Raw genomic sequence first — 27,605 nt, 5'->3', positions numbered from 1 at the left:
GGACGGCTGAGCCGCTCTGGCCATGGCCTTGTCGAGATGTACTGAATTCAATGAGAGTGTGGGACGAAAACGGTTGACTGGAAAGACTGAGCCACAGGTGGCGAAAACCGCCATGATTAGTGCGGCAGGGGACATGCGGGGGCATTGCTAAAATACAGCTATCCCGCTTCTGGATTTACCGTACAGTTGGTTTCGTTATTCTTAGCTTATCTGCGCCTCTGAATGATAGTGGTCTTTGTTGTGAGAAGCAGTGGTGGGCTTTGGGCAGGCAGGGAGGGATGGTAGCCAAGTATTCCACCCACAGATACGTAGATACGCATTGCACTTGGCTGCATCTATACAAGCACGCACATGAGTATGTACGTACAGAAGGATTGCAGATGGCAGCCCCCAGCCTCATGACGTCGCTCTCGTGACACCGGCATCGGCCGCCGTCAGCTCGCGGTATGCAGTCAATACTACCTGGCCTGTCTCGGGCTCGACATGGTCTCCTTCTCCTCGACCGTCCAGCCGAAATGGGCCCGCCCGTCGTTGGCTGTGTCTGCCCCACTCGTCCTGCCTCGCCGATCCCATCTCGCGCCGTCTTGCCCAAGACCACCACTTCAGCTTACCCTTACCACTCATGGCTGTCGCCCGACACTCGTCCACCCTGCCACCCGCCCTGCCCACCTGCATTCTCCGCGGCCACGCTTCCCAGATCCATTGCGTGCACTTTGTCCGCTGCAACGCCTATCTGCTCACTGGCGATGCCAATGGCTGCGTCGTCTACTGGAGTCTCGCTACCAAGAGGGCCGTCTACGTATGGAAGGCCCATGCGGGCCCCATTCTCGCCCTCGCCCAATGGGATCACGACCGCATCCTCACGTACGCTGCTCTCGTTATCCACCCTCACATGCACCACGCATACGCCCCTTGCTCGTCCCTTATTCGTCCCTGCCAAATACGCTCATTTAACAAAAAGTCACCCCATTGACGTGTGCCTCACAGTCATGGTCGAGACCACACCCTCCGAGTATGGCAGCTGAGGCCACAAGGTCGTCTGCCAGACAAGATTGCTCTTCCTGCCGATTCCGACCACCACACGCAGCCGCTGCCATGGCTGCTCCACTCGCTTCCTGTCAACACCCTCAATTTCTGCGCTTTTTCCATGTGCTGCCAGTACACGCGGCCCCGCACAGACCAGACACGCCCTAATCCCATCCTCGTAGCTGTTCCGGGAAGAGACGACAAGCAGATTGAAGTATGGCTCCTTCCGGATGAGACCCTGCAAATCATAGTTCCGCGCGTGCAAACAGCTGACACAGGTATATGTGATTGTGGTAGTCCTACTACAAGAAGAGTTGCTAACAACTCCTAGGAATGGTCATGGCTGTCAAGTTGCTTCGCCATCAACGCTCGCAAAACATCTTGCTCCTTGCTGGGTACGAGGGTGGCGTCGCTGCAGCCTTCAAGCTCCCGGGCGACCGCACCCGCCCTTCCGTCGGCTCTGCTGAGCTTATCTACTTCAGCCAGCCCCATTCTCAGCCTGTACTGTCACTCGATGCTTCGCCGGATGGCGACTTCTTCTTCACTTCGTCTGCTGACGCCAAGTTGGTCAAGCATCGTGTGCCCGAGCTGACTCTCGGTGCCAATGAGGTAGGTGAAGATGAAACTATCATGACGCCATCAGCGTCTGCGAGTCGATTATCAGAGACAATAGAAGACGTGTCTCAGCCTGTCGACTCCTCCGAGTCGCCACCTTTGTTTGCCAAGTTGCCTGCCAAGGGAAAGACACCAGAAGCCCCCAAACCAGGCGGTTTATCATCTCTACTATCGTCGTCCTCTGGGCCTCTTCCCCGCATCAAGCCTACACCGCCGGTCCAGTCGGCAGTGACATTAGAGCCTGCATACAAAATCATAGACACCAAACATGCTGGCCAACAATCACTCCAAGTCCGCTCTGACGGTCGGCTCATTGTCACTGGAGGCTGGGATGCTCGCGTCCGCATATATAGTAGCAAAACTCTCAAGGAAGTCGCAGTGCTCAAATGGCACAAGGAAGGTGTCTATGCAGTAGCATTTGCTGAAATATTGGCACCAGAAGACCTAGCAATAGAGGATTCAGAGCCAGAAACACGTGTCGAGAGACGTGGGCAGGAGCGCGAGAACGAAACAAAGATGAAGCATTGGGTTGCTGCGGGGGCCAAGGATGGCAAAGTCAGTCTTTGGGAGGTGTTTTGATGCACCTTGACTTGGCCATAGGTTCTTCGACACATTGTCTCCAGTCATGAAATATCCATCAATAATTAAGAGCGGTGCTTGTAATTCGCTGAAAATGCGAATCAGTGACATTTTGCACCAATGTTCGAATGCTTTTACCAGTATCCGTAGTAGTCCGATGGCTGGCGAATCGGAGGCGATGTAGGCCCGCTACTATGCCTTCCCCACAAGCCGAGGCCCAAGGGGTGGGCTGGGGAAGTGGGTCCACCTCAAGTTCAACAGTCGCGCCGTCATTCTTGCCAGGCAACGCATCTCGCGCCTTATTTGACAATGCCATAACACTACACCTCTCACAGCTCACGGACCCACGGATCAAGTAGACCAAATACGACCCCAACCGCAAACGCGTCTGCCCATGTCATCAGCGCAGTCGGTCCCAAACTCCCCCTGACGAGACGCATCTCCGCTCGGCGCATCAGCAACATCTCGCCCTCTGGACACCATGGCCCGCTCAGACGAGACGCAGAGCCCGCCAGCTTCACCCTCTTCTACCTCGGAACAAGCTCCCGACCTCAGCATAACTGCAGACGACAATGTGCATCTCCACGCAGCCGGCTACAATGAGTCGCCGGATCGCGGCCTCATACATAGCTTTGCGCGCTTCCGCTCCTCGCCTCTGGACTTTTTGCGCGAAGTATCGCTCCATTTCTCTGGAACAGGATGGCGGTCTTTTGACCACCATATCGGCCAGCCGGAGTTTTACTCGGGCTTCAGTGAAGATATGAAGGGTAGGGTGCTGAGCAGCCCAATGCTTATCGCCAAAATACGTGAACTCGCGGACAAGAGAATTGAGGTTGAAGTCAAGCAAGGATTGCTAAATGATGAAGACAGAAAGTCCAAGAGGAGGGCCGAGATTGAAGAGTCACTCATGCAGGTCAGCGAGGGCTGGACAGACTCAATGATCTGCAAAATGGAAAGCAAGCCTTTTATAAGAGGTGCATACTACTTTGCAACTCAGCTCCTCACCAGGGCATACCACCAGGGTGTTCATGTTTCGAGCGAGGAAGTCCTGCGGTTACGCGCGGTAGCTGAAAAAGCAGCCAAGGACAAGCACTCGATCATATTCCTGCCTTGCCATCGCTCCCATGTCGACTATGTTTCCCTCCAGATTATTTGCTACAGGCTTGGTCTTGCCTTGCCCACCGTTGTAGCTGGCGACAACTTAAACTTTCCAGTTGTGGGTTCATTTCTTCAACACGCGGGCGCCATGTGGATACGACGGAGCTTCGGAGACGACCAACTGTACATCACGCTGGTTCAGGCATACATAGATACTTTGTTGCGATGTGGTTATAACCTCGAGTGCTTCGTCGAAGGAGGCCGCAGTCGTACAGGCAAGCTTCTGCCACCAAAGTTTGGCATCTTGAGTTACATGCTGGATAGTGTTGCTAGTGGTCGGGTAGATGATGCCATCATTTGTCCAGTTTCAACCCAATATGACAAGGTGATTGAGGTTGAGTACGTCTGCGAATTCTCTCAAAGATGAATATGGATGCTAACAGTGAACAGCTCATATATTAGCGAGCTCCTCGGCCAGCCAAAGCCGAAAGAAAACCTTATGGATTTCTTGTCTGCTTCTTCCGTCCTCTCTCTCAAGCTTGGTCGTGTAGACGTCCGTTTCCATGAGCCCTGGTCTCTCAAGTCGTTCATTACCCAGCAACGCGATCGTTTCTCCAAGTTACCCCAACAAATTGACACCAAAGAAGATCGACTCCGTATCCTCCGCACGCTGGGGTACAAGGTGCTGTCGGAAATCAACGACGTCTCAGTAGTCATGCCCACGGCGTTGGTTGGTACTGTCCTACTCACACTTCGCGGCCGTGGTGTCGGCAAAACCGAACTCATCCGACGCGTAGAATGGCTCAGCGACCGTGTGCGAGCCCAAGGCGGCCGCGTAGCACACTTTGGCAATCTCCCCACCAGTGTCGTTGTCGACCGCGCGCTCGAAGTGCTCGGCCCAGGGCTCGTCGGTCTTGTACCCGATCTCCCAGAAGACACATTTTACGCCGTCGATCGATTCCAGCTCTCTTTCTACCGCAACATGACCATCCACTTGTTCATCTTGCAAAGTCTCGTCAGCGCAGCACTATACACACACGTTAAGCAAGGCGGCGGGCCCGAGTACCAACGCATGTCATACACCGACCTACGCGCCCAAGTCCATTTCCTCTCCCAGCTCTTCCGCGGCGAATTCATCTTCCCAACCGAAGGTCTCGACACCAACCTCTCCAAAACCCTCCTCGGCCTCGAAAAAGACGATGTCATAACCCTAACCCGCTCATCCCCAGAAACCCCCTCCTCATCTACCGAATCGAAAATCGAATGGATCGAGCTCTCCCCCACCGAACGCGCCCAAGGCCGCGAAAACTACGACTTCTACTGTTTCCTCATCTGGCCCTTTATCGAAGCCGCCTGGCTCGGCGCAATAAGCCTAATGATGCTTACACCCCCTTTGTCCATGTCATCATCATCATCATCGACACCTCAGTCCCCAAAATGGCTCGACCAAAAGAAAACACAAGACCACGCCCAACTCCTTGGTAAAACCCTCTACCACCAAGGCGACCTCTCCTACTTCGAAGCTGTAAACAAGGAAACGCTGAAGAACGCTTACACGAGGTTTCAGGAGGAAGGCATGATTATTGTTGCTCGCCCGCGTAATGGCGAGGGGTCAGCCAAGAAGAACAAGAATGCCCTGGGTATCCGGCTGGCGGAGGAGTGGGTGCCGCAGCGGAAAACAGATGGCAGCGCGAGTATAGTGGCGGATGGCCCGTTGTGGCGGTTTGCAGAAAGGATTAGTGCGAGTAGGCGCGAGGGCAAGAATCGGCGCGATGGGGCAACGGTGCAGAATAGAGTTTTGGGGCTTGTGGATCTTGTGGCAAAGAGACTGTGGGAGGATGCTAGTGCGGTTGTTTCCGACGGTGAAGGGAAGGGGCAGGGGGCAGAGGCCAAGACGAAGAGTATGCGGAAGAGGGGGAACATGGCGAAGCTTTGAGTTGGCTTATTATCAGTCAATCATCTTCCCTTTTTTGGTTCTTCTCTTCGGGTTTTAATTGCTACGCAAAGAGAGTACTTCATGACCAGGACCATGAAAAAGCGTTTGCCACGTCTGAATCACTCTCTTTTCAAATGGACTACTGCTTGATGAGATTACCTCGCTCATCATCGGTCTCCTCGTCCTCGCTGTCCGTCTCGTATTCGCTCTCCTCCTCGCTCTCTTCTTCCTCTTCCGTCTCTTCTTCACTCTCCGTCTCGGTTTCCTCCTCGCCGTCATCTCCTTCTTCTTCTGCCAACCAGTCGTCGAGTGTCTTCTCCTTGAGCGGTGCTTTGGGCACCCCACCGAAACCTCCATCTCCACCAATCCCATTCAAACCTCTTGGACTAATCGTGTTGTCTGCAGTCATTCTACCGCTACTTCCCGTCGCTGCGTCCAGCCTCTCAGCTGCCGACATGTTCTTTGCAGTTTCATACGCCGATACGTAATTTGAAGAAGATGAAGTCGCGATTTCGTCGCGAAGTGCGGGGTCTGGCTCATTTCCTTCCTTGACCCACCGCGGTAGGTCTTCGTATCCTTTGAGTCCTCCAACACCGCCTTCATCACCAACTACTAGACTGGCGCTTCCCAACACATAGCCTTTTCGCGTTTCACTTGGGCTTGGAATGTGCGGCACTGGCTTGGGTGCCAAAAGCAGGAGTGAAGCCAACTGTGTCGAGGTAGGTGTCGCCAGTAGTGCTTTGTAAACGCGAGCACGGTCGCGAAGGTCATACGAAGTATCGTATCTTACTAACAAGAGAACGTAGTTGTACAGTGCCTCAATGATATGTGGCTTCTCCTCCTCTTGAGGCTCGTTGTTCTGGGCGAGTGCATCGAGATGCTCGTCTCTGAACCCGCCTTGTTCTTCTTGGAATTCGTCGATTAGGGACGAGCTCGGTTTGGGCTCCTCCACTTTAGGCTCCGGAGGCGGATTGGCTGTCAAATGATGCACATAGACCTTGGCTGCCAGCAGCACAATCTGAAGTTTGGCTGGCTCGGCCTCATCTGCAAAGCCTTTGACAAGAATACGGAGGACATCCGCAGCAATATTGTTCTCCGGATCCAGGCCGGCGAATTCGCCGACTAGCCAAATGATGCTGGCGCGAGCTTGAGGACTGGTGGCTGCATCCAAATGCTTTGCTAACCGAATAACAGTAGTGCGATGGGCATTTGGGTCTCGTTGAATCAAGTGCCGGATGACTTCCAGCGACTCCGCTACCAAATGGGCATCGGCAGATCCAATGTGTTTTAGCAGTAGTTTAAGACACCTGGCCGAGGTTTGGGGGCTGGTTGCAGGACTTTGCGAGCAGCGTCCAATTGCGCGTACAGACTCTTTGACTAGTGCTGGGTCCAAACTGCCAGAATGTGAAAAGTGGCTGAGCTCAGCAAGTATTAAGCTTTGCAATCTCATGTGGGCGTGAGGGAATATCAAGGTAAGCAGCTCGAGCTTCAGCTGCCATATGTGCGGCGCATCTGTTGATCGCACCAAGAAGTGTGTGTAGTATTTCACAAATGGCTCAGGATGTGCCAAGCAGACCTGTACAATGTTATACAACGCTATGTGCTGGATGTCCGCAGCAGATCGCAGCAGGGAGATCAACGGCCCAATGGCTTGGGTTACGTACTCGGGTGTACCGAGATACAGGTAAGTTCGGGCTACCGCTATCACCACGGCAGCGTTTCGGGATTGGAGCAACGACTGGCAGCCTTTTAGCAACAATTCAAGATCAGGATCCAGCACAGCAATTTCCTCCATGTCCTGCTCTCGCTCATCTTGTTCAGATTCGCTCTCAGAATCATCATAAAATCCTTTTGTGGCCTGAGAAGGTTTGCTGTTTGTGTTTGCGCCAGTCGCCTTCTTGACTTTTTTCGTCCTTCTGGGAAAGCATTTCCGTGCATAAACCATCATCAATCGCAGTGTAGCCAACTGACCCCATTCGTCCATGTCGACTAGCTTCCGTACCAAGGCGCGGTAATGTGGGTGTATGAGGTCTAAGCGATCGGGACATAGCTCTAGGAACGATGCTACAGCGGCTCCAGTCACAAAGTACTGTTTGTCTCCCAGTAATGTCGACAGGTGCTCCAGCAGCTGGGGCTCGGTGTTGGGGTCCAGTCTGTAACATTTCGGTATCGCCAAAGCCGCTGCCCTTCTTACGTACGGCGACATATCTCCAGTACCGCGCTTGATTCCCAGACTCACAATCTGGCTAATTACAGGGACCCGTATGCTCGACATGACTCGTAACGCCAATGCGCGTAATTGAGGATTCGTATCCGTAAGCGACTTTTGAATGGTATTGATTGAAAGGAGAGCGGTATCTGGCTCGTGCTCGGCATGCTGGAGGAGGTATATGTAAACGAGCTTCTTGACCTGAAGCGAGGGCGAGGCGACGTTCTTGATTACGTGGGAGAAGAAAGGCAGTGTTTGCGCAGGAGGTTGCCGATAGGACATCTAGAGGGACTGTAGTCAGTTACTACACGTCCCAACGCGTGCCATGTCTGCTGAGATGGCCCCGAATTCATGGTGGGGTTGGCATACAGTGATTACTCTCCGGAGCCCCTCCAAGACATCACGCTCGGATCGGCTGTCGAGAAGCTTCTTGAGCTGGCTCGAGGGTAGCTCTCTTGTGGGCGCTCGGCGGACATTGCTGGCATCGCGGGCGGCTTCGAGGGTAAGGTCGCGGGCTGTAGAAAGAGACCAGTGAGCAAAGCTGGATGGATGCATAGTGGACGAGCGAGGCGATTACATGTTCAAGACTCGCCGAGTACAAATCGCAAAGGCACAAGAGATGTGATGGATGAGTAAGAGAAGAAAATTGAGAAAGGCGCCATACCTGTCTCCAACAAGCTCGATATGCGACTGATGGACTCCATGACAGCGACTTAGGCCCGGGGAGAAATGCGTTGCTTCCGGGAGCCCACGACTCGATTCGTCTTCGCCGACAGACGGGAGGTCGGCTATGCAGAGTCAGGTAAGGTATGGGCAGCAAAGGCTCTGGGCGTCGAGGTTGTGATGATCCGTGGCAGCGTGCATGCGCTGCGGCAGTTAGAGCCATGGACAACAACGGTGGTGGGGGTGTGAATCGGGGAGCGGGTACAGCCGCCGATTGGCACTTGCAGCCCGTGCTGACCGTCCATGGCTTTTGGTGACCTACCTGGTAATACGTACACCTAGAGCACTCGGCGCCACACAACAGCAGCAGCAGCAGACATCGACATCGCGCTTCAATGGGCACATGGCAGCCGTGACTTATTCGACACTCCATCTGCCATGTCGCCGACGCCGACGGTGCTCCACCCACTAACACTGCTTGGGTTCCTCCGCTATGTCCTGACTACCCAGTCCAGCACGAGCCCAACCCTGTTGATCATCTGCTCCAGTCAGGAATCTTTCTTGGAGTACCTTGCTGCTTCATTGCAGCAGAGTCGCGGCGAGCCAGCCACAGACGAGCTAGAGCGACTGCTTGCGCCTTCGCTCCACAACTTATTCACGAGCCGACAGGTCAGAATTGCTTTCTGCCCATCTGTACAGGCATTGCTCGCCTACTTGACTGCATATGGTCACACTGCGGCTGAATCCATAGCTGAGACTAGATCAAAGGAAAGGGTGGTATTGGTAAATCCACTCGCTCTGCACGCATCAACGCCTTCTTTCTCCGCCCAGGGATTGTCACGATGCTTTGCTACAGCGGCTGACGCTGCACTGAACACTGGCGTCCAACTCCATATAGTCGAGTGTGAAGGAAACTATGGGACCTCTGCAGTTCCTGATGAAGAGGATGTTGAAATGGATGCTGAGCACGAGACCCGGTGCGAAACTATCATGGGAGATCCGTGGGAGCAAGAAGTATCCATTCTCAATGTTTCAGCACGGAGATTTGGTTCTGGAAGCAGTGGGCAGGCATGGGCGGGTCGGACCGTCAAGGCGAAGAGGATTGCAGGGAGATGGTTTCACTTCGATCAGCTCGAGAAACATCAAGCACATTCGACCCAAGAACGGAACGAGACGTAAAAGGTCCTGAAAATTTTGATTCTTTCAAAGCTATAGGATCGATATCTGGTCGGATTGGTGCATCCGTCCAAACGGTCGACCGTCAGCCGTCGCTTCGTTACTTCGTGGGAGCTCAAGCACTCTGGATATCCACCGCTTCCAACTAAAAGAGACTGCCGTGTTGCGCCGTGCGACAACACAACCCTTTTCCCAACATGCGGACTTGGCCGATTGCCTATCACCAGTCCTTCTTGATGTCGAAAGACCACTTGAACTGCAGGTGGACCTGGTCGTCGTCGTCGACAAACTTGGAGAGGGCTGTGTAGTGGCCGCGACCAAGCATGCCAGAGGGAGCGGTTTCGGGCTCGACTGAAGGAAGAGTTAGCAGAGTGACGTGAGGGTGTTTGTTGAAATGGGACATGTACACTTCTTTTCGTAAAACGGCTTCTCCTCAGTGTTGGGGCCGTATGAACCCTATTATGACGGTCAGCGTATGTGTAGATGCACGAGTCTGGTGAGGATAGATACCATCATCTCCTGCAGCTTGACGCTAACACCCATGCGGGTTACCTTCTGGAGGTACTTGAGGCCTGCCAGAATCTCGTGTTGGACCTTGAACTGTGCCTTCATGCGGAAACTTGCACCCTCCTTGATGGTGAAGGGCTTCTTCTCGAGCTCCTCGAGCGCACCAGGAGCACGCAGGTCGATGATGATGTCGTCGCGGCCCTCTACCTCGAGACCAAGGGAGAGAATGATGCACTTGCGGGGGTCGTTGGGGTCGGAGATGTCCTTGCCCTGGCCAAGGCCAAGGGACGCCTTCCACTTTTGCAGAGACTCATCATTCTGGTCTGTGACGGTCGAAGGTCAGCAAGTGTTGTCAAGCTGTTTGTATGGGCTGGCCGCGCGATGGGGGTTGCCACGTACCCAGCTTCTGGTACTCGTCAATTGTCTTCTTCTCTCCGACCTTGAAGCCCTCGGTCTGCTCGGCGTGGAGGTCGTCTGCGTGGTCGGCCATGGCGGGTGTGGTTGGATAGAGAGGGATGGGTGGTTGTGTGTGGCTGGCAACAGGCGGCGAGAGAATGTTGTGGAGAAGATCAGGGTCAATTGGAGGAATGAGGGGCCCAAGTAGGCGCGGCCTCATGTTGAGCCTCGAAGTTAGCGGGGCACTTTCACCGCTCCAGCAGCTCAAAGCGGCTAAGGCGCCTGGTTCCTGGCGGGGCCTGCCGCGTCGCTGGGTGGGCGGTGGATCCCTTTGATACGTCGCATGTCATCCAGACTCGTGCTGCGACACGAGTGCATCATGCACAGTCCTCTAGGGGGCCAGCGAGAGAAGAGGCGACAAGTGTATTGAGGACGAAGACGTCTCACAGCGGTGCAGGGACACAGCCCCGCGCGTTCACACAGACGAGAAAAAGCAACAACAGGCCTTCAGGCCGCCGCTGCTGCTGCTGCTGCTGCTGCTGTCGAGACGCTCCCCATTGTCTCTGGCCCGTCGACGCCAGGGCACCAGGGTGACGTGTTTAGCGCAGTTGGTCGCAGACAGTCTCTGGCTACCAATCCGGAGATATTATCTGGATGCGATGGGGATTATGCCCTGCAGGTCCTGGGGATCGCTCGCTCCAGATGGCTGCTTATGTTCATGGCTGCTTCGCATTGTTGCTCTTTGCTTCAGCTTTGCCGAGCGATACCGGGCTGATGCTGGGACAGAGCAGTGCCCTGTTGAATGCTGACATTGCCAGGCCCATGGATGACTGCCCAGGTGCATGGATAAGTATGTATAAGTACACACCTACTTAGATGCTGTCATGTATCTGGAGAGCGAGGGAGGCCGATGTAATAGCGTGCGAGGCACCACCGTAATGCTTGAGTGTGCATGTCGTCGGGCTACTGTTGGGTGGCGCAGTGTTGGCGGCCTGGGGCAGACAAAGGGAGCTTGCCAGTGTGCGGTCATTGTACGTAGACATGTTTGTGTGTTTGTGTACTGATGGATATGTACATAGCGCGTCACGACAGGGCGAACGCGTGATCTAGTGGCCCTCTTCTTAAAGCAGCGCCTGCAATCTGCACGACGCTTCATCGGGCCTGCAATGGGCAGAAGAAATAGCATCAGGGCCAATCGGCAGTAGCACTAATATAGTAATGCTCTAGAATGGACACTCCACAAGGACGTGATAATAAGGCCGCTGCCAAAGTCTGATGCGCGCGACGACATTGCCCGGGGGTGGCTGGACTGGGCGTGGGCGTGGGCAGCGCTAGTGCACAGGGATAGCATCCCCATCGCTCCTGCCTGTCTGTCTGTTCGCCTCTGTCGCAACCACGCACTCTTTCATCATCACGTCGATCGCACGCGCAACACGCACTCTTATTCCCTCGCAATCTTTTCGCGATACCCCACGCGCTGCGCGCCGCACCTCCCATACATCCATTGTAATATCCTCTTCCACGACAACCCCCCAGACGTCGCCAAAATGGTTGTTGATCGCGTCCTCCCCGAAAGGAAGAACCCGCTCCTTGAGCCCACCGACTCGACGGCCAGTACGTACACGTCGCGCATCGCGTCGCTTCTCATCTCCTCCATCTAGCAACGCGACTGACAAGATCGCCAGTCGAGATTCTCATTGAAAGACGTCGCCTCGGACAAACAAACTTGGGTGTCAAGGCTGGCGTCTCGGGTATTACCAACGCGACAAAGCTCGAAAACATGGGCACTTTCGACTACGCGCACCTCCGGGTTCCGCTGCCAAAGGACCTGACGGGATCCGGCATCTTTTCGCGAAACCGCATGTCCGCTTTCCCAGAGTCATATTTCTTGATGGTACGCCATGCAAAACAATCACCAAGCGCATTGCCCTGAGCGCAGTCGACGACTAACGCGACAAATAGCGACGCAGCAGCGACGGTTACATCAGTGCGACGGGAATGTTCAAGGCTGCGTTCCCCTGGGCTTCGCTCCAGGAAGAGGATCTCGAACGCAAGTACCAGAAGACATTCCCTTCAGCCGGTGACGAGGAGGTAGCCGGAAGCGTTTGGATTTCGCCAGAGGAGGGTAAGTTTCTTCCTTGAATATAAAAAAAATCCCTCAATTCGCAAATGATGGACATCTGACACGATTCGCTTAGCTCTGGCCTTGTCCGAGGAGTACTCGATGCGCCACTGGATAGAGGCGCTCCTCGACCCCGCGCCCATCGAAAAGGGCGGCAAGGATAAATCAAACACCCCCATCCAAATGCCTCCCAGATTCGATGTTGCAAACGCCCAGCCCGCCACTCTTCCTACATTTGGCTTTCGCCAAACTCGCGCGCGCTCGGCCCGATCAGTCTCACCCAGCAAGGCCATGACCCCAGGCCGCAAGTACGCGACCCCGCGAAAGGGCCGGTCGACAAGAAGCGCTATGAAGCCAGAGGCTACCCATGCAGATGACATGTTCAGGCCTATTGAGGCCGTCACCCCGTCAACTGCGCTCCAAAACAGCATCGCCAGGCGCGTAGCACCTGCTGAGTCGATTGCGTCATCGGTCGAGGGTGAGGTGAAGGAGGTGGAGCAAGAAGTCGAGGCGGTGCTGGATGCTGAGAAGAAGCCAGAGCCAGAGCTCGAGGTCCAGGAGGGCACAGTTCACATTGAAGTGAAGCAAACTGTTGAGACAAATGGCGACACAGAAAAGACCAGCACCAGCGTCACGGTCGATGTGCCACACGACCACGCCGCGCTCCCCGAGCCCGAAGACCCAACGGCCATGATTGAGGAGGCCAAGCGCATGGTTGCTGAAGCACAGAAACTCGAGGGCGGCTCGCCATCGGCTGCGGCGCGGTCATCGAAGCGCGGAATCGAAGAAGTGCTAGACCAGGAAGATTTGGCTGATGAGCGCCTCAACAAGCTCGCCAAAAAGGCGTACACGACCGAGCAAAAGATGACAAAGGAAAAGGTGACAAGGAGGGCACTTGTTGGCCTGGGAGTCATGGCAGCGATTGGGTAAGTTTCTTGTCCATCTTTAGAACCAACCATTCGAGCGCACATAACTAACTTTTTGGCAGAACCGCATTCCAATACTTTGTATAGTGTCATTGCTACATTCCCTCCGGCCATCTTCTTTTTTTTAAAACTTACTGTCAAACGAATTCCTGCGATATGTTTTGGGTTACTTTGGTTTTTTCGATCCATCGTTTGGAATGTCCTCTCCCCCCTCCCCCTCCTTCTTTCCCACTTTCTTCCGGCCTTGGAGATACCTCTTATTTTTCTTATTATACTCCGATGTACTACACCTTTTTCTGAGCTTCCATGGCGTATGCGAGAGGATTTTTGTGAATTTGGCTTTGTTTTTGTTACGTATGTCGTTCCCCCTTCCTGCTTCTGTGTAGAACAAGGGGGGCATGGTGGTGGGATGTGGAAAGGAAGGGGAAATTTCCGGACGCAGCGGCACAATGTTTATTCGCAATGGGACTGGACCGGGAAAAGGGACGTGAGAGAGAGTGTGTGTGAGTGAGTGAGTGACTGCGACGAATCTAATCATTTTAATCTCATCTTTCCTCTCTCTCTTTACGCATTCACAGCCTTAGCAACCAACTCACCCACCTTGCCCACCGCCTGCTCAAAATCATCAAAAGCAAAGATGGGCAATTTGGCCTCCTCCAGCACCTTTTGCCCTTTCTCCTCATTCGTGCCCCTCAACCGCACCACAACCGGCTTCTCCACGCCCACATCCCGAAACGCCATGATGATACCCTCAGCAATCATATCGCAGAGCGTCAGTCCGCCAAAGATATTGACGAAAATGACGCTGACGCGCGGATCGGCGAGGAGAAGCTTGAAACTCGTCTTGATAGTCGCAGACGTGGCTTTGCCGCCCGTATCGAGGAAATTGGCAGCGGACGTCATGGGTGCGAGGCGCAAGGCAAGAGTATCGAGTGTGTTGAGTGCGAGGCCTGCGCCGTTGACTAGGGTGCCGACGAGGTTTTTGGGACTTGGGTCGGAACTACCACTACTGCTAGGTGATTCAAGGGGAATGTAGACGATTCCTGCTTCTTCTGCTTCGCGGTCTGTAGTGCTTATTGCCGTCTGGTCGCGTAGGGCGTGGAGGTCAGACTGGCGGTTGCCGGATTTGAAGGCTGCGTCGTCGAAGAAGAGGTAGGGGTCGTAGAAGAGGAGGTCGTCGGATTCGACGGATAGGGCGAGTTTGACGTGGGCGTCTATGGCTTCCTTGGAGGTGTAGAGGTTCCATAGGTTGTGGATGGCTTGGACGAGTTGCGATTTGGATTTTGGTGGTAGGGCTGAGAGTTGCATGTGGGCTGTTGCGGCGGCAATGGCAGATGGACTGGGTCCTGTGCGGTAGTCGAAAGGGAAACGGCGAATGCGGTGGCTGAGTTTGGAGGGGTTGGCTGTCGGAGCAGCAATGATAGAGGGAGAGCGGCTGGAACGGTCGGGAGAAATGCCTAGGTAGTGGGTTGATGGTGAGCCTTCTGGAGGTATAGTGAGGTTGATTTTGAAGGCTTCAAGGAGGGCCGTGGACTGCTCTTTGGAAAGGTGAAGGGAGCGCTTTTGTGTGGACAAGGAACCCGTTTTAGAGGAGCTTATGGCTGGCCTTCGGTTTAGAGATGTGTGATATGAACGGCGTTGCTGAGCTACTGATTGTTCCTGTAACAAGTCAGAACATAATAGAGGGTACCTTGACAAGTGTGAGCCTACAATCTTCCCAGCATTACCATCAGAATTTGCAAGAATGCTCTTCATCACCCCGCCAAATTTGGCAGGATGATCAACCATAGTCACCCCAGCACTCTCAAGTGCCTTGTATTTTGCCTCTGCGGTGCCTTCTCCAAGACCAACCCAGGCCCCAGCATGGCCCATGACTTTGCCATATGGTGCCTGAAAACCTCCAATGACAGCAGCAATGGGTTTGGGATTTTTCACGCGTTTTCTGTAATCTCTGATCCAATCCGCCGCCTCTTCTTCGGTTGTACCACCAAGTTCGCCTACGATAATGATAGCCTCGGTATCCTGATCATGCTCAAAGACTTTGAGAGCATCTACAAAGTTTGTTCCTGCAATCACATCTCCACCGACTGCAATGCATAGACTCTGTCCGAGCCCGGCTCTTGTCAAGGATGCTACCGTCTCATAGGAGAGGGTGCCAGATTTTGCCACGACACCAATGTGACCAGGTGAAAATGTTGGTAGTGGCTGGAAGCCAATCCTACATTTCCCAACAGCCGAGATGATTCCTGGGGCATTGGCACCTACAAGGCGTGATTTTGACTGGGATTGCAGCATGGAATGGATCTTACAGCCGCGTCAGCTCTGTGTCTCTGACATGTTGTTCGGAGCCTGTTGACTCACTCTCATAACATCATGCAATGGTATGTGCTCAGCCACTGCGACGATAAGCGGTACCTCTGCTTCGATTGCTTCTTCAATCGCAGCAGTAGCCTGGTGGGCTGCAACGTAGATGCCCGTTGCATCAGGCTTCAGCTGCTCCATTGCTGCTCTCACAGAGGGCAGAACAGGCAGCCCCAGATGCTCGCCAGAGCCATTGGGCTTGACGCCGCCGACTACGTTTGTCCCCCATTCTATCGACTCTTTTGCATTGGCAGTAGCCTGTTTCCCGGTGAATCCCTGGAAGATGACGCGGGTGTGAGAGCCAATCTTGAGGTTCTGGATTGTAGCATCGTAGTTGGTGCGTCTAGCTGTCGTGGAAAGGGAGGCTTGGCATATCCGGTACCCGGGGCTGCGCAGGGCGTGTGTTTTGTGCAAGAGCATGTTGAATGGGGGTGAATATGATGAACGTGCGTCTTCAAGTACGCGGCATGGGATGATTGGCTGGCTGATCAGACAAGGTGAGATGTGGAAACTCACCGGATCAAACAGTCATAGCACACAGGGCCAATGCCCAAAGGACAGTTTCAGAGTCGATTGTTCTGATGCCTCTCAGCCAGTCTGAGATCAATGTACATGTGTATATACGTCCATGGTGATGACTTGACGGCATGTATTGGGAATAGCCGATGCTCATTGGGCGGCGGTTACATGCAAGTAGCCGACACCGTGTACCCCTCACGCCTTGCAGTCCTCACCCACCCGGACCTCGGAGCATGCCGGGAAGGTTCTAGCCTTCGGTACATATGCCATGTTGCATATTATCACATGTATGTATGTATGATGTATCAGGTACATGTACATAGTCGTGGGATTTGTCTGCTGCTAGTACTTTTGGCCAAAACGCCCTGCATCTTGATTCCCGAGAGCCGCTCGGGGGGCCAGACATGGGGTGAGCCATCTCGGCGTATGCATCCCGGGGGTCGAGCCAAGTGCTTTTTGTAGCAGCCAGGCCATCTGCTATGCACATTGCTTCTTTCAGGTGCAAAAAGAAAGCGTCATTTGTCGATGCCTCGGCCCATGGGCATGCTTCTTTGTGGTGCGCTGTCATGACCCTGGCGTGTCGTACGCCGAGCCTCTGAGTGCCTTGCATTGCCTACCGCCTACCCCGGATCCACGAGGGCGGGTCGCGTGACGTTGCTGGCCGTGACTCGCGTGGTCCTTTCACCATCATCCGCCAGCTGGATCGGGACGAGCAACTGTCCGCGCGACCTCCTCCACCGCCTCCTACTCGTCCACGCCGCCCGCTAACACTGGCACGAGGGCCCACTGTCATCATCCACACGGTCATAGTCGCCGGTCCGGGGCATGGCGCGCGCACGGAAGGCGTTGATGGCCTACGGGCTTCGATGGCTCTTTATGCCCAGCTTCGCGTGCTACCGTCTAGTCTTTATGACATCGCGCTTCTCTTCCTCGTCATAGTCGACTCTGAAGGCTCCCATATGAGCTGCCAGCAGACCTAAGCTTCTTTTTTGTCTCACGCCAGCCATCCATCCATCCACACCCTGGTAGGCACTCTCGGCGCTCATCATGCTCCCTCGCGTGTTCCTCCTCACAGGCTTCGTCCACCATGCCTACACATTATCAATACCTCGTCTTCCCTCCCTCGCCACTTTTGCTGCTTCCAGCCGTGTGCAGCAACAGCAACCGCTTCAAGACACACTTGATGCCTGGATAAAGCATGAAGAGCGTATTGCACTCGATAAACTGCTCGCCAACATCGCGCCTGGAGGTAGCAATGTCCAAGGAAAAGGTGTGGCTGAGGGCACCGTCATCGCCAGCCCTAGTCAAGACGGTCCGGACTACTGGTTCCAATGTGAGTATCTCTAAGACGTCATACCGCAATCGTTTGGTACTAAACTCGTCACAGGGGTCCGTGACGCTGCTATCACCATGGATACCCTCGTCAACATCTATGCCGATGACCCCTCGTCCTCGCGTGCGTCTTCTCTATCCACCATCCTAGACGCATACACCTCCCTCCAAGGTGACATTCAGCGCACTTCAAACCCGTCTGGCACATTTGACGACCTTTCCGGACTAGGTGAGCCCAAGTTCCAAGTCGATGGCAAGCCATTTACCGGCTCGTGGGGACGACCTCAGCGCGATGGGCCGGCCCTTCGCGCACTGACGCTTATGCATTATCTCCGCGAGTACAATGCATCCCATCCCTCACTATGGAGCTCTCCCAACTCGGAAGACTTTTTTGGCTCGTTCTACACCGCTGAAATGCCCCCTCGTAGCATCATCAAAGCAGATCTCGAGTATGTCAGCCATTTCTGGAACCAGTCAGGGTTCGATCTCTGGGAAGAGGTCGAGGGCCTGCACTTCTTCACCCTCATGGTCAGCGCGAGGAGTCTGAGGGAAGGCAGTCACCTGGCAAGAGTCTTTGGAGACGTCGGTGCGGCGGATTGGTACCAAAAGCAAGCTGGCTACATTGAGAACCTGTTGGGCAAATTCTGGAATGCGCAAAAAGGACATCTTGTTGAGACGCTTTGGAGCAAGAGGAGTGGCCTCGACTGCGGACTGCTTCTCGGCTCTTTGCACGCCCTTCCTAAGAGCGGATCTGAAGATGATGATGTTGTGTACCCTCCGTGGTCTGACGAGATTCTTGTTTCTCTGCTTGCTTTGACTCGAGACCAGCGCGACCGTTTCCCCATCAACAGCAATCCTTCTGGCCAGGATGACGACGATGACGACGTAGACGAGTCCACATTCCAGGGAACAGGCCTTGGTCGTTATCCCGAGGATGTATACGACGGCTATGGAAACTCGAACCGTGGTGGAAACCCATGGTTCCTTTGCACCTCTTCTGCCGCCGAGATTCTTTACCGCACCGCCTCGCACATCTCTGCAACTGGCAACTTGACTCTTACCGATGTTGGCCTTCCCTTTTACGAGTCTCTCCTCGGTAGCTCCTCCCTAGATGTCGACGTTGGCACGTTTGGCCCCACAGACGCCCTTTTCCACTCCGTCATCGAGCGCCTTCAGAGCACCGGCGACGAGTTTCTGCAAGTCGTCAAGACGCATGTGGATGCCGAGGGCAGCATGAGTGAGCAGTTTGACCGTGTAACTGGGTACATGCGTGGTGCCCAGCATTTGACTTGGAGTTATGGTGCCTTTTTGCAGGCTGCTAGAGCAAGAAAGATTTCTGTGCATTAGTCATGCGCGTTGCAAGGTTTTTAGAACGGGACCGTATCCTTTGTTTTCCATTTTCTTTTTTCTTTTCTTTTGGCAAGGTGAAAGAGAAACATGGAATCACGATGTTTATGACTGGAATCATGACCTATTACTAGCGTGGAGTTGGATACTACATTTTTCTTTTTTTTTTCTGTTTCTTTTGGAAAGCATCACAGCATGCAATGCTATATACCCTCGCTTTGTACATATCAATGTCTCTATTACTCTTTCTTCACCTTGATTATTGGTCTATGCCTATCAGTGCATATGCTACATGTGTGAATCAATAAAGCAGTATAGAATTCCTGATCTTGTTGTCCTGATGATATCCTATCCATGTCTAATATGACAAACCTAAAACAGTCTCTGTACCTTTAACTCCGTGCCCATGCCCTCCATCCATCAGTCTTACCTCTTCTTCCCTACTCAAGCTCGCCGCATCCAGCGTAGCCTGCCCTCAACTAACCTTACAACTTCTTCCTCGCCTTCTCCTCTGCACGCAACTCCTTATCCTGAAGCTTTTTGAGCTTCATCAACTTCCCCTCCAGCTTGTCCTCACACTCCTTGCACAGCCCGTTCTGCGAAATGACTACCGTCTCCGACTGGTCACACGCCTTCTGCCACAGTGTGCGTGTCTTCGACTTGCAGCGCTCAAGGGGGACATCCTTGTCCTGGACTGTGTGATTGCAGGCTGTGAAACGGACGAAGTTGTATTGGCACATATTGACTTGTTGGTGTGTTATATCTAGTGATTAGGCGTTTAATGTGTGTGTGTTTGTGTGTTGGGCTGTTGGTTGTGTAGTAATTGATCTCTTTTGGTGGATTCTAGGATCGTGGTTGGAGATAATCGTATATATATATATGGTCGTGAGGATAGCATTGTGTAAGTTTTCTTTGTGTATATGTTCTGTCTGTGTATACGTATAATCTCTTTGTGTTGTGAAGTTTTCTTACAATGTATCTCAGGAGTGTAGTTATATATCGTGAGGTTGTAGTGAGACAGTGTTTAAACACTGTCGATGGTGAACAACATGTCTTGGTTTGAAAGACACCATCTTGTCCTCTCGTTACGAAGGTTCCTCTCTCGCTGTTACTGCTGTGTTTAGCCTCTCCGTAAATGTCTTGATAGGCATTTGGTTCTGCTGGAAATTCTATGGTAAGAGTAGAGTTGATATCAAGCTACTTTGTAGACAGACAGAACCGGCGCCTGTCAAGTTTTCAAATCTCTACAATAACCGCACAAGATCGATCAGATAGATACAGCACTTGGTGAAATTTTCGCAAAACTAAACTCGTCATCGATGCTTCCAAAGCACACTGTGCAGAGCTGCACGGCTTCTTGCTGACCCCAACCCAGCCGGCTGATTACAACAGCGACCTGCTAAAACCTTGATATTGCATGCTGCGTGGTAAAGGGGCCTCTAGGCGTATGGCGCAACCTCGATACTACGCAATATCAGCTCTGCGTACATTCTGAGCCTATTCTGAGAGCTTTCAAGTTGATGTTTCATTCTCTGCACAGTCCTTCGTACACGGCCTTCCCCTTCATAAAACAACGGTTGAATCAAGCTCCACACAACACCACTTCTTCCACCGGGACAAGCCTGGACAAGACGTCTTGTGCAGTACCAAGACACTCGGCACCCAAGGACGTAATTCCATGCATATGTACCCCTCAAATCCGGGGTGCAGGCGCCTATTTTGCTAGTAAAAGGCTAGGAAAGGCGATTTGTAAAGTTGGTTTGCATAATAACTGTGGTTAAATAGTGATTCGTTGGGCTAAACTTCCCCAGATCACTAGCACGATGGAGACGCATATAATTCTCCGTACTATGTCGGCAAACGGCAAGCTTATAGGGCTAGGGTAGCTTGCCAAAGCCGGCAGAAGCAAATGTAGGTGCCGAGTGCATGACCTGATATGCGTATGTTTGTCATGGCTTCATGCGCCAGCGCACAACAACAAAGAAAATCATTTACACACACATACGCTGGCTATATTGCCTATGGGCCTGGTTAAGGCTGCAGGCATTTCTCGGATGTGCGGCTGCTGCGTGACGATTGCCTGGTTCTGGCGGCAATGTTGATGAAACCCGGGCCCCCGCCTGGCTCGGCGCGGCGTGGAGACTTCCATCGTCAACGGTGGAGCAGCCCGTCACCCGGAATGTTTTTTTCGAAGGATGGACGTTTCCTTTGCTGGCCTTCTCGTCTTGGTCTAGAACAGATGCGTTTGCACGAGGAGAAGCCAGAGCGCATGGCACGTGGGCCCGGCAAATTTGCGCATTTCATCGGAGAGTTGGACGCCTTCGCCGCAGATCTTGGCCCTTTCTCGTCACCATCTACGCTTTCCACCGTCTGGGCACCAAGGCACAACCGTTACACAGCGCCCTTTCGACCTGTATATCGCATTCAATAATAGACCCGGGCTCAGGAGCGACTGGCCAGCTCTACGCACCACCTTGGCCACACGTGTTTCACGGCTTCAGTTTGATTAAACAAGCTCACGGCTGTTGGATTCGCGACTCCTGCCAAGCGATTGTTTAGCCGTGGGCAAAGATTAAAAGTGGAAAGCTTGGCACATGCATGCGGAACAGTGGGAGGCTTGAGTGGAGAGGGTCGTCTCCGCCACTGCTGTTGCGCGATTCCTTTTGGGAGCCACAGGTCCGGACGTAGCAGATTGCAGCCTCTAAGTAAATGACTCCACAGCCTTGCCCCACCCATACCGTTTCATCTCTGGAGCCAACCATCGTTGCCCGTTTTTCTCCAAATACGAAACTTTTGGTCACTTCTCTTCTTCCATTGGCTCAAGCCAGCTCCTCTTGAGCTCTTTCTTTACGAAAAAGCCAAGTCAAACAAATTACTGTCTACTTTCCGCCTTGCCTGCTGCTCGATCTACATCCTAGCTGATATTACTCTAGCAGATGGAACACCGCTATCATGACGAGGGTGTTTGTCTTGGCTGTGCACAACATCCGGTCTTGTTTCCACTCACATGCCATGGGAGGGAGAGTATAAAGCCATCCTGAGTCGGCTCCAAGGCAGACTATCATCCCCACAACCACCACTTCCTTTCGCTTCATTCACTCAACAACAACAACACCATCAAAATGGTTTCTTTCACCTCCATCATCACCGCTGCTGTTGCGGCTACCGGTGCTCTTGCCGCCCCCGCCACTGATGTGTCTCTCGTTGCCCGTCAGAACACCCCCAACGGCGAGGGTACCCACAACGGCTGCTTCTGGTCTTGGTGGTCCGATGGCGGTGCCCGCGCTACCTACACCAACGGTGCTGGTGGTAGCTACAGCGTAAGCTGGGGAAGCGGCGGCAACCTCGTCGGTGGAAAGGGATGGAACCCAGGAACTGCCCGGTATGGACTGCCCTACTCAACTCTGATATACTACAGACACTAACATCGATACAGTACCATCACCTACTCTGGTACTTACAACTACAATGGCAACTCCTACCTTGCCGTCTACGGCTGGACCCGCAACCCCCTTGTCGAGTACTACGTCGTTGAGAACTTCGGCACCTACGACCCATCTTCCCAGTCCCAGAACAAGGGTACTGTCACCTCTGACGGCTCTTCCTACAAGATCGCTCAGTCGACCCGCACCAACCAGCCCTCCATTGATGGCACCAGGACCTTTCAGCAGTATTGGTCTGTTCGTCAGAACAAGCGATCTTCCGGATCCGTCAACATGAAGACTCACTTTGACGCCTGGGCCAGCAAGGGCATGAACCTTGGTCAGCACTACTACCAGATTGTTGCCACTGAGGGTTACTTCTCCACTGGTAACGCCCAGATCACCGTCAACTGCCCATAAATTCTTCTCTCAGAAGATTAAACGAATGGCCCCGATGGCTCTCTGAACGACTGGAAGATGACAGGCGTGGTTTTCGGTTTACGTGCTGTGCTAGCTGAGCTGGTGGATTCTTTTCTGTATATACTATCTTTATCAACCCGATTTGTCTATAGCTCAACAATGTCAAAATCTTGTCATTGCTCACAATTGTCTCTTTCCTGTTCTTGCTTGCAAGTGAACTTTGATTTGTTTGACAGATGATGACGTTTTCTACGAGCCATCTCTCCAGAATCCTTGCATGGATAAAAATAAGCAAAGTTCAATACTCGCAGCATGAAACTGTGGTGCCAAGTTTAAATATTTGACTTTACAACAGGCTGGCCATCTACCACTGCCCCTTCTGTCGCATACAACGGCATAGTGCCAGGGGTCGTCCTCAACGCCTCCTCAATGACCCCCAATGCAACATCCAGCTGCTCTTCTGTAACAGTGATCGGGGGTGCAATCCTAAAAACACCACCAAACGACGCCATTGTAGCCAACTGCGCCCACAACCCCATCTTCTCCATTTTTTGTGACACCGCAGCTCCGACATCAGGAGCCCCAGCCTTCGTCTTCCTGTCACTGACAATCTCCACACCAGCCATGAGACCGCGACCACGCACATCGCCAATACATCCATAGCGAGACTGGAGCCGTTTGAGCCCGGCTTGAAGCTTCACACCGAGCCGTTTGGACCGAGCACAAAGGTCGTCTCTAATTACTATCTCGAGCACTTTATCTCCAACCGCTGCAGGAAGCGGATCATTAATATGCGTAGTGTAGAACAGAAACCCATTCTCTTTCGCATGACTGGCGATCTTGTTCGACGTCAGGACCGCACTGAGCGGCATACCGTTGCCCAGCGTCTTGCTTAGAGTCAGAACATCAGGCACCACGCCCTCATCCTCTGGATGATGGGTGAAAGCGAACATATCGCCCGCCCTCCCAAGCGCAGTCTGCGCCTCATCGACAATCAGTAACATGCGCCTCTTCTCACAGTGCTGCTTCAAAGCTCTGAGATAGCCCGGCGGAAGTTCCAACATCCCCCCACTGGATAAAATCGGCTCGACGATAACAGCAGCAAGCGAACCACAAGACTGTTTGTCTAGCAAATCGAACCCGTAATTCAGCTCCGTCTCCCAATCATACGTCCCATCTGCCTTCCGGAAAATGGAGCGATAAGAATTCGGCGTCGGCAGCGCTAAATTCCCAATCATATTGGGTCCGTAGCCAGATCGTCCAGCGTGATACTGCGCCCCGAGCGATGCACCCGTCATCCCATGCCAGGACGCTGCGAGGCCGACGATTTCGAATTTGCCAGTGAAGAACTTGGCGAGGCGGATGGCGGCTTCGTTGCTTTCGCCGCCGGTGCTGAGGAAGAAGGCTTTGTCGAGGCCAGTGGGAGCGACGCTGGTGAGGCGTTTGGCGAGGCTGATGACGGGAGGGCTGATCATGCCGCTGAAGAGGTGGTCGAGGTGCTGGGCGTGGGTTTGGATTACGTTGACGACTTCCGGGTGGCCGTGGCCGATTAGGGTGCTCATTTGGCCGGAAGTGAACTGTGGTGGAGAATTCAGTGGAGTGCTCTTTTTTTTTGAGATGGCTGGGCTGAGAGTAACGTACATCCATCATGCGATGGCCCGATGCGGTTTCGACATAGACGCCGTCTGTAGATGTGATAATTTCGGAGTGGAAGGCTGTTCCATACGTAAGTAGACAGTCGTCAGCATCGCGTTGGAGTTGGTCAATGTTTGCGTTGTCGTATGGTCGAGACATTGTGTGCTTTAGTTGCTGCACTACAAATACAGGGTATTGTCTAGAACCAGGGCGTATGCATGCTCAATAAGACTTGTTTAACCAAACATGTTGTTGAGCGGTGTGGTGTACACATAGGACCCGTCTTATCTTTTCCGACGGAGAAGGTGAGGTGAGGAAGAGACGGGCTGATTCCGGGGACTGAAAACTACCCAGTTCCGTATTGTTTATGGGAAACGGTTCAACTGCAATAATCAGACCTCCAGTAAATACAGTTGTCGTTATCGGCGCAGCTGTATGGAGCCCGAATGCCAATTGGTCACGATAAGATTGCTGCATGGTGAAGTCACGGGCAATGACGCCTACTACTCTATTATGCCGAGCACGAATTGTATTTCCCCTCAATCCAACCACTATCAACATACATACTAAGAAACTTTGGCAATATGTAATGTCTCTTCGTTAAGCAAAATCGCAATCGATGCAGCAAATGTTCTAATATTACTAAGAGTTAATGGTTTAGTACACACAAAATGTTATCCTTGTCGATATAAAACTCGTCAGCAGGAGAGTTTAGTGGTCCGGCCATCATTCGAGTTTTGAAACAACCCAATGTTTTCTATTAGTCCCCAGGAATCTACAATTGAAAAGGTTCAATTACAAGCCTGTTGCACTGACTGAACCGCATTCTGATCTTTCCTCAAATGCAGTAATCTTATTTAATACGACAAAGAGGATGCTGATACGAGTTTCCAGTACATCCTAGGAGTATCTAGTAGACTTGGAAAGGATGTAAATTAGTGGCGTCTTACGCTGAGATCGCATAGGTCCAATACCGTTCTGCAATATCTTCCTACCTTGACAATCGAAACCACCGTCGCGTCTCGCCTCCATTTCTTTTTTTCAGACAGTGGAAAATCTAAAACCCTTTGACATCGAATAGTTCCATAAAATTCCTCGGAGTTGCACCGAATACTTAGTCAAAAGAAGAGTCTTAATAAAGGGGACTTAGGGTGTCCGGATTAGAAACTACAGGGTCCTCCCTAGAGAGGACCCAACGATAAGGGGTGTTACAAGTTAAGCTCTGGCGTAGTATCCTTGTACTAATACGACACGTGTGGAAATGAAGTCGCGCTTGGCGTCGCTCATTACTGTCCAATAACCGCTTCCTTACTGGCATTCATGAAATTTACACAAGTACCGATGTGGCGCAGTTATGCATCACTGATATGTACAGTGTGCTGCGCCGCAGACCCCTGATCACTAGGGACGAGGTCGCCTACAGATACCTTTTTTTGCGGAAATTGAGATGGTAATTGCACCTAGGGTACGTGGTAGAAGACTTTCTGAATATCGCGCGTGCTATGTACTAGAGCAAAATGATAAAAGTATGTGTGTACATACAAAGTCGCTAGACATTGTAAACAGTCCCATCAAAGCATGAATCCATGCATACTTGCTCATACGCTTGTCTAGTTCATTAAAGGGTATCATTAATTCAGAATCATTGCTATCAGCATCCATGCTCACAGACTGCCTTCACATCCACCCACGCTAAACAAGACTCGATACATATAACCATTACACAAACTCATTTTTATTTACCCCATCTCATATTCATCAATACATTCACATCCTTCCGCTCGACAACTCACTCACGTTGGCTGGGATCGCAGGTGATGGGCTAGGCGAATACTGCGGCACAGGACTAACCGGCGCGTTATCTGCGTAATATGAATGAGTCTGCTGGCCGGTAGCCAAGGGTGCCGGGGTCTTGTCGGGGGAAGGTGCGCCGTATCCGGCTTGCGACTGCTGCGCGTATGCCGGTTGAGCATTTGGGTCGTAGAAGGGCTGTGCAGGGGCAGGTTGGGCATTGGGGTCGTAGTGACCGTATGGCTGGGGAGGAGGTACTTGCTGCACCTGTGGTTGGGGAACGGGCTTTTGTTCGTGGTAGTATTGGACGCCTGCGGGTGGCTGCTGGGGGTTTTGTTGCATTGCAGGAGGAGGAGCTGGAGGGCCTTGTGCGGCTTGAGGGATGTTGTTGTCGGTCTTGTTCTTCTTCTTGCGCTTGAGGACAATCCAGACGGCGATGATTATGGCGACTAGAACTGCGACACCGCCGACGACACCACCAACTATGGGTCCTATTGGTGTTGAGCCTTTCTTTTTGCTCTTAGTCAAGCTACCACCATCGTTGGTTTCGCCCAAGCCTGGCCCTGAGGTGGAAATGGATGTCACATCGTCAGTTGCGATATTAGTAGCTGATGTGAAGGTTACCGAGGCTGCCTTGGTGGTGGTAGATTTGACCCCTGCGCTTGTTGTTGCTCCTGTAGAATGTCATGTCAGCAGTGTTATTTGGCGACATTGCAGAGAAATTGGCTCACCAGCTTCTGGCGTTGTCATGTAGATGATGCCTCCAACACTTGTCTTGGCATCACACCAGTAGTTAGTCAGTGGATTTTGGTCGTTGATATTCGTGGCCAATTCCCAGTAACTGCATGTGCTAGATGGTCCTCCACTGCGCGACATGGGTTAGCAACTGTAGGTAAAGACAAACCATAGTCCATGGAGTCGACATACCAAAAGATTGAGGAAGAAGGCATGATAACATAGTCACCTGAGCAGGAAAAGAACGTGCATGGCTTTGCTGGGTCACAGATCTGGAACAGGTTGCTGGATGTCGCGATTGCATTGCCCTGTTCATTGGCTGTGATTGTATCCCCTTTGACAGGTCAGTAACAACCAGAGTAGATTGAGTATATCGACTCACAGTACGTGGTGCCATCATATTCTCGTGTAGAGATGTATCCAATGGTAGTGACGTCCCTCTTCAGCACTGGTGCAGGGGTAATTGCAGCCCGCGGTGCGGCCATGATAGCAGCAGCACCATCTTGAAGTAGAAGGGCGAGCAGCAAAGGTCCGAGCATAACGGATGCCATTGGTATGGATTGGAAGAATTGTAACAGAAAGGGGGGAAACCATGGGCTAAATGTAGATTTCACTGAGCTAGGTACCTACATATGGTTTGGGCTACAAGCGATGCTAATTCCAGCGCCGTCAGGCGGGCAGCGACGCAGAGACCCGCTGGGGCTTGCAGGTCAGTACACATCTGGGACGAGCACAATGAAGGCTGTTCAGCTGGGGTAGCGTGCCAAGGAACTTGACCTGTAGAGGGAGA

General features: G+C 52.7%; 11 protein-coding genes across 11 annotated transcripts; 6 read left to right on the top strand and 5 right to left on the bottom strand.

Moving 5' to 3' along the window:
- Positions 1-622: 622 nt before the first annotated feature.
- Positions 623-2,220, top strand: PSV08DRAFT_384226 (WD40-repeat-containing domain protein; the record flags this gene model as incomplete). The annotated part of the gene is made up of 3 exons (XM_014229056.1): positions 623-864; positions 988-1,304; positions 1,358-2,220. The coding sequence occupies 3 exons, from the start codon at positions 623-625 to the stop codon at positions 2,218-2,220; spliced, it is 1,422 nt and encodes a 473-aa protein (XP_014084531.1).
- Positions 2,221-2,508: 288 nt separating this feature from the next.
- PSV08DRAFT_24732 (acyltransferase-domain-containing protein) lies at positions 2,509-5,324 on the top strand. Its single transcript, XM_014229057.2, has 2 exons — positions 2,509-3,717; positions 3,769-5,324. The coding sequence occupies exons 1-2, from the start codon at positions 2,702-2,704 to the stop codon at positions 5,252-5,254; spliced, it is 2,502 nt and encodes an 833-aa protein (XP_014084532.1). The 5' UTR covers positions 2,509-2,701; the 3' UTR covers positions 5,255-5,324.
- PSV08DRAFT_407265 (adaptin N terminal region-domain-containing protein) lies at positions 5,201-8,167 on the bottom strand (the record flags this gene model as incomplete). Its single annotated transcript, XM_014229058.2, has 3 exons — positions 5,201-7,745; positions 7,833-7,978; positions 8,128-8,167. The coding sequence occupies 3 exons, from the start codon at positions 8,165-8,167 to the stop codon at positions 5,394-5,396; spliced, it is 2,538 nt and encodes an 845-aa protein (XP_014084533.1). The 3' UTR covers positions 5,201-5,393.
- Positions 8,168-8,564: 397 nt separating this feature from the next.
- PSV08DRAFT_359003 (uncharacterized protein) lies at positions 8,565-9,640 on the top strand (the record flags this gene model as incomplete). The annotated part of the gene is made up of 1 exon (XM_014229059.2): positions 8,565-9,640. The coding sequence occupies one exon, from the start codon at positions 8,565-8,567 to the stop codon at positions 9,303-9,305; it is 741 nt and encodes a 246-aa protein (XP_014084534.2). The 3' UTR covers positions 9,306-9,640.
- PSV08DRAFT_215779 (immunoglobulin E-set) lies at positions 9,193-10,370 on the bottom strand. Its single transcript, XM_014229060.1, has 4 exons — positions 10,209-10,370; positions 9,813-10,132; positions 9,710-9,758; positions 9,193-9,653 (listed from the first exon to the last, which is right to left on the bottom strand). Exons 1-4 carry the CDS (start codon positions 10,297-10,299, stop codon positions 9,523-9,525), a joined length of 591 nt encoding a protein of 196 aa, XP_014084535.1. The 5' UTR covers positions 10,300-10,370; the 3' UTR covers positions 9,193-9,522.
- A 1,223-nt stretch (positions 10,371-11,593) lies between these two features.
- PSV08DRAFT_24715 (uncharacterized protein) lies at positions 11,594-13,453 on the top strand. The gene is made up of 5 exons (XM_014229061.2): positions 11,594-11,819; positions 11,891-12,099; positions 12,168-12,330; positions 12,404-13,253; positions 13,316-13,453. Exons 1-5 carry the CDS (start codon positions 11,753-11,755, stop codon positions 13,338-13,340), a joined length of 1,314 nt encoding a protein of 437 aa, XP_014084536.1. The 5' UTR covers positions 11,594-11,752; the 3' UTR covers positions 13,341-13,453.
- Positions 13,454-13,817: 364 nt separating this feature from the next.
- On the bottom strand, positions 13,818-16,034 carry PSV08DRAFT_171165 (succinyl-CoA synthetase-like protein; the record flags this gene model as incomplete). The annotated part of the gene is made up of 2 exons (XM_014229062.1): positions 13,818-15,533; positions 15,615-16,034. The coding sequence occupies 2 exons, from the start codon at positions 16,032-16,034 to the stop codon at positions 13,818-13,820; spliced, it is 2,136 nt and encodes a 711-aa protein (XP_014084537.1).
- Positions 16,035-17,180: 1,146 nt separating this feature from the next.
- PSV08DRAFT_215772 (glycoside hydrolase) lies at positions 17,181-18,816 on the top strand (the record flags this gene model as incomplete). Its single annotated transcript, XM_014229063.1, has 2 exons — positions 17,181-17,466; positions 17,521-18,816. 2 exons carry the CDS (start codon positions 17,181-17,183, stop codon positions 18,810-18,812), a joined length of 1,578 nt encoding a protein of 525 aa, XP_014084538.1. The 3' UTR covers positions 18,813-18,816.
- A 3,118-nt stretch (positions 18,817-21,934) lies between these two features.
- On the top strand, positions 21,935-22,654 carry PSV08DRAFT_384213 (glycoside hydrolase; the record flags this gene model as incomplete). The annotated part of the gene is made up of 2 exons (XM_014229065.1): positions 21,935-22,194; positions 22,249-22,654. The coding sequence occupies 2 exons, from the start codon at positions 21,935-21,937 to the stop codon at positions 22,652-22,654; spliced, it is 666 nt and encodes a 221-aa protein (XP_014084540.1).
- Positions 22,655-22,986: 332 nt separating this feature from the next.
- Positions 22,987-24,469, bottom strand: PSV08DRAFT_384211 (pyridoxal phosphate-dependent transferase; the record flags this gene model as incomplete). Its single annotated transcript, XM_014229066.2, has 2 exons — positions 24,296-24,469; positions 22,987-24,231 (listed from the first exon to the last, which is right to left on the bottom strand). The coding sequence occupies exons 1-2, from the start codon at positions 24,446-24,448 to the stop codon at positions 22,987-22,989; spliced, it is 1,398 nt and encodes a 465-aa protein (XP_014084541.1). The 5' UTR covers positions 24,449-24,469.
- A 1,312-nt stretch (positions 24,470-25,781) lies between these two features.
- On the bottom strand, positions 25,782-27,377 carry PSV08DRAFT_398897 (uncharacterized protein). The gene is made up of 4 exons (XM_014229067.1): positions 27,198-27,377; positions 27,008-27,149; positions 26,812-26,945; positions 25,782-26,754 (listed from the first exon to the last, which is right to left on the bottom strand). The coding sequence occupies exons 1-4, from the start codon at positions 27,364-27,366 to the stop codon at positions 26,057-26,059; spliced, it is 1,143 nt and encodes a 380-aa protein (XP_014084542.1). The 5' UTR covers positions 27,367-27,377; the 3' UTR covers positions 25,782-26,056.
- Between the last annotated feature and the right edge of the window lie 228 nt (positions 27,378-27,605).

The sequence above is a fragment of the Bipolaris maydis genome, assembly GCF_028858645.1.
Source record: "Bipolaris maydis strain C4 unplaced genomic scaffold PSV08scaffold_2, whole genome shotgun sequence".
In the NCBI taxonomy this organism is placed as follows: Eukaryota; Fungi; Ascomycota; class Dothideomycetes; order Pleosporales; family Pleosporaceae; genus Bipolaris; species Bipolaris maydis.
The sequence above is the reverse complement of the archived record's forward strand: the minus strand, read 5'-3'. Positions and strand labels throughout refer to the sequence as shown.

Excerpts from the sequence above, each read along its gene's own strand:
- PSV08DRAFT_24732 (XM_014229057.2), top strand. The coding sequence starts at position 2,702 with ATGGCCCGCTCAGACGAGACGCAGAGCCCGCCAGCTTCACCCTCTTCT. Across the intron at positions 3,718-3,768 it reads GACAAGGTGATTGAGGTTGA|CTCATATATTAGCGAGCTCC; the intron begins GTACGTCTGCGA and ends AACAGTGAACAG.
- PSV08DRAFT_215779 (XM_014229060.1), bottom strand. The coding sequence starts at position 10,299 with ATGGCCGACCACGCAGACGACCTCCACGCCGAGCAGACCGAGGGCTTC. Across the intron at positions 9,759-9,812 it reads TCAAGCTGCAGGAGATGATG|GGTTCATACGGCCCCAACAC; the intron begins GTATCTATCCTC and ends CCGTCATAATAG. Across the intron at positions 9,654-9,709 it reads GCCGTTTTACGAAAAGAAGT|TCGAGCCCGAAACCGCTCCC; the intron begins GTACATGTCCCA and ends CTCTTCCTTCAG.
- PSV08DRAFT_24715 (XM_014229061.2), top strand. The coding sequence starts at position 11,753 with ATGGTTGTTGATCGCGTCCTCCCCGAAAGGAAGAACCCGCTCCTTGAG. Across the intron at positions 12,100-12,167 it reads CAGAGTCATATTTCTTGATG|CGACGCAGCAGCGACGGTTA; the intron begins GTACGCCATGCA and ends CGCGACAAATAG. Across the intron at positions 13,254-13,315 it reads GGAGTCATGGCAGCGATTGG|AACCGCATTCCAATACTTTG; the intron begins GTAAGTTTCTTG and ends ACTTTTTGGCAG.
- PSV08DRAFT_398897 (XM_014229067.1), bottom strand. The coding sequence starts at position 27,366 with ATGGCATCCGTTATGCTCGGACCTTTGCTGCTCGCCCTTCTACTTCAA. Across the intron at positions 26,946-27,007 it reads CCTTCTTCCTCAATCTTTTG|TGGAGGACCATCTAGCACAT; the intron begins GTATGTCGACTC and ends CATGTCGCGCAG. Across the intron at positions 26,755-26,811 it reads CATGACAACGCCAGAAGCTG|GAGCAACAACAAGCGCAGGG; the intron begins GTGAGCCAATTT and ends GACATTCTACAG.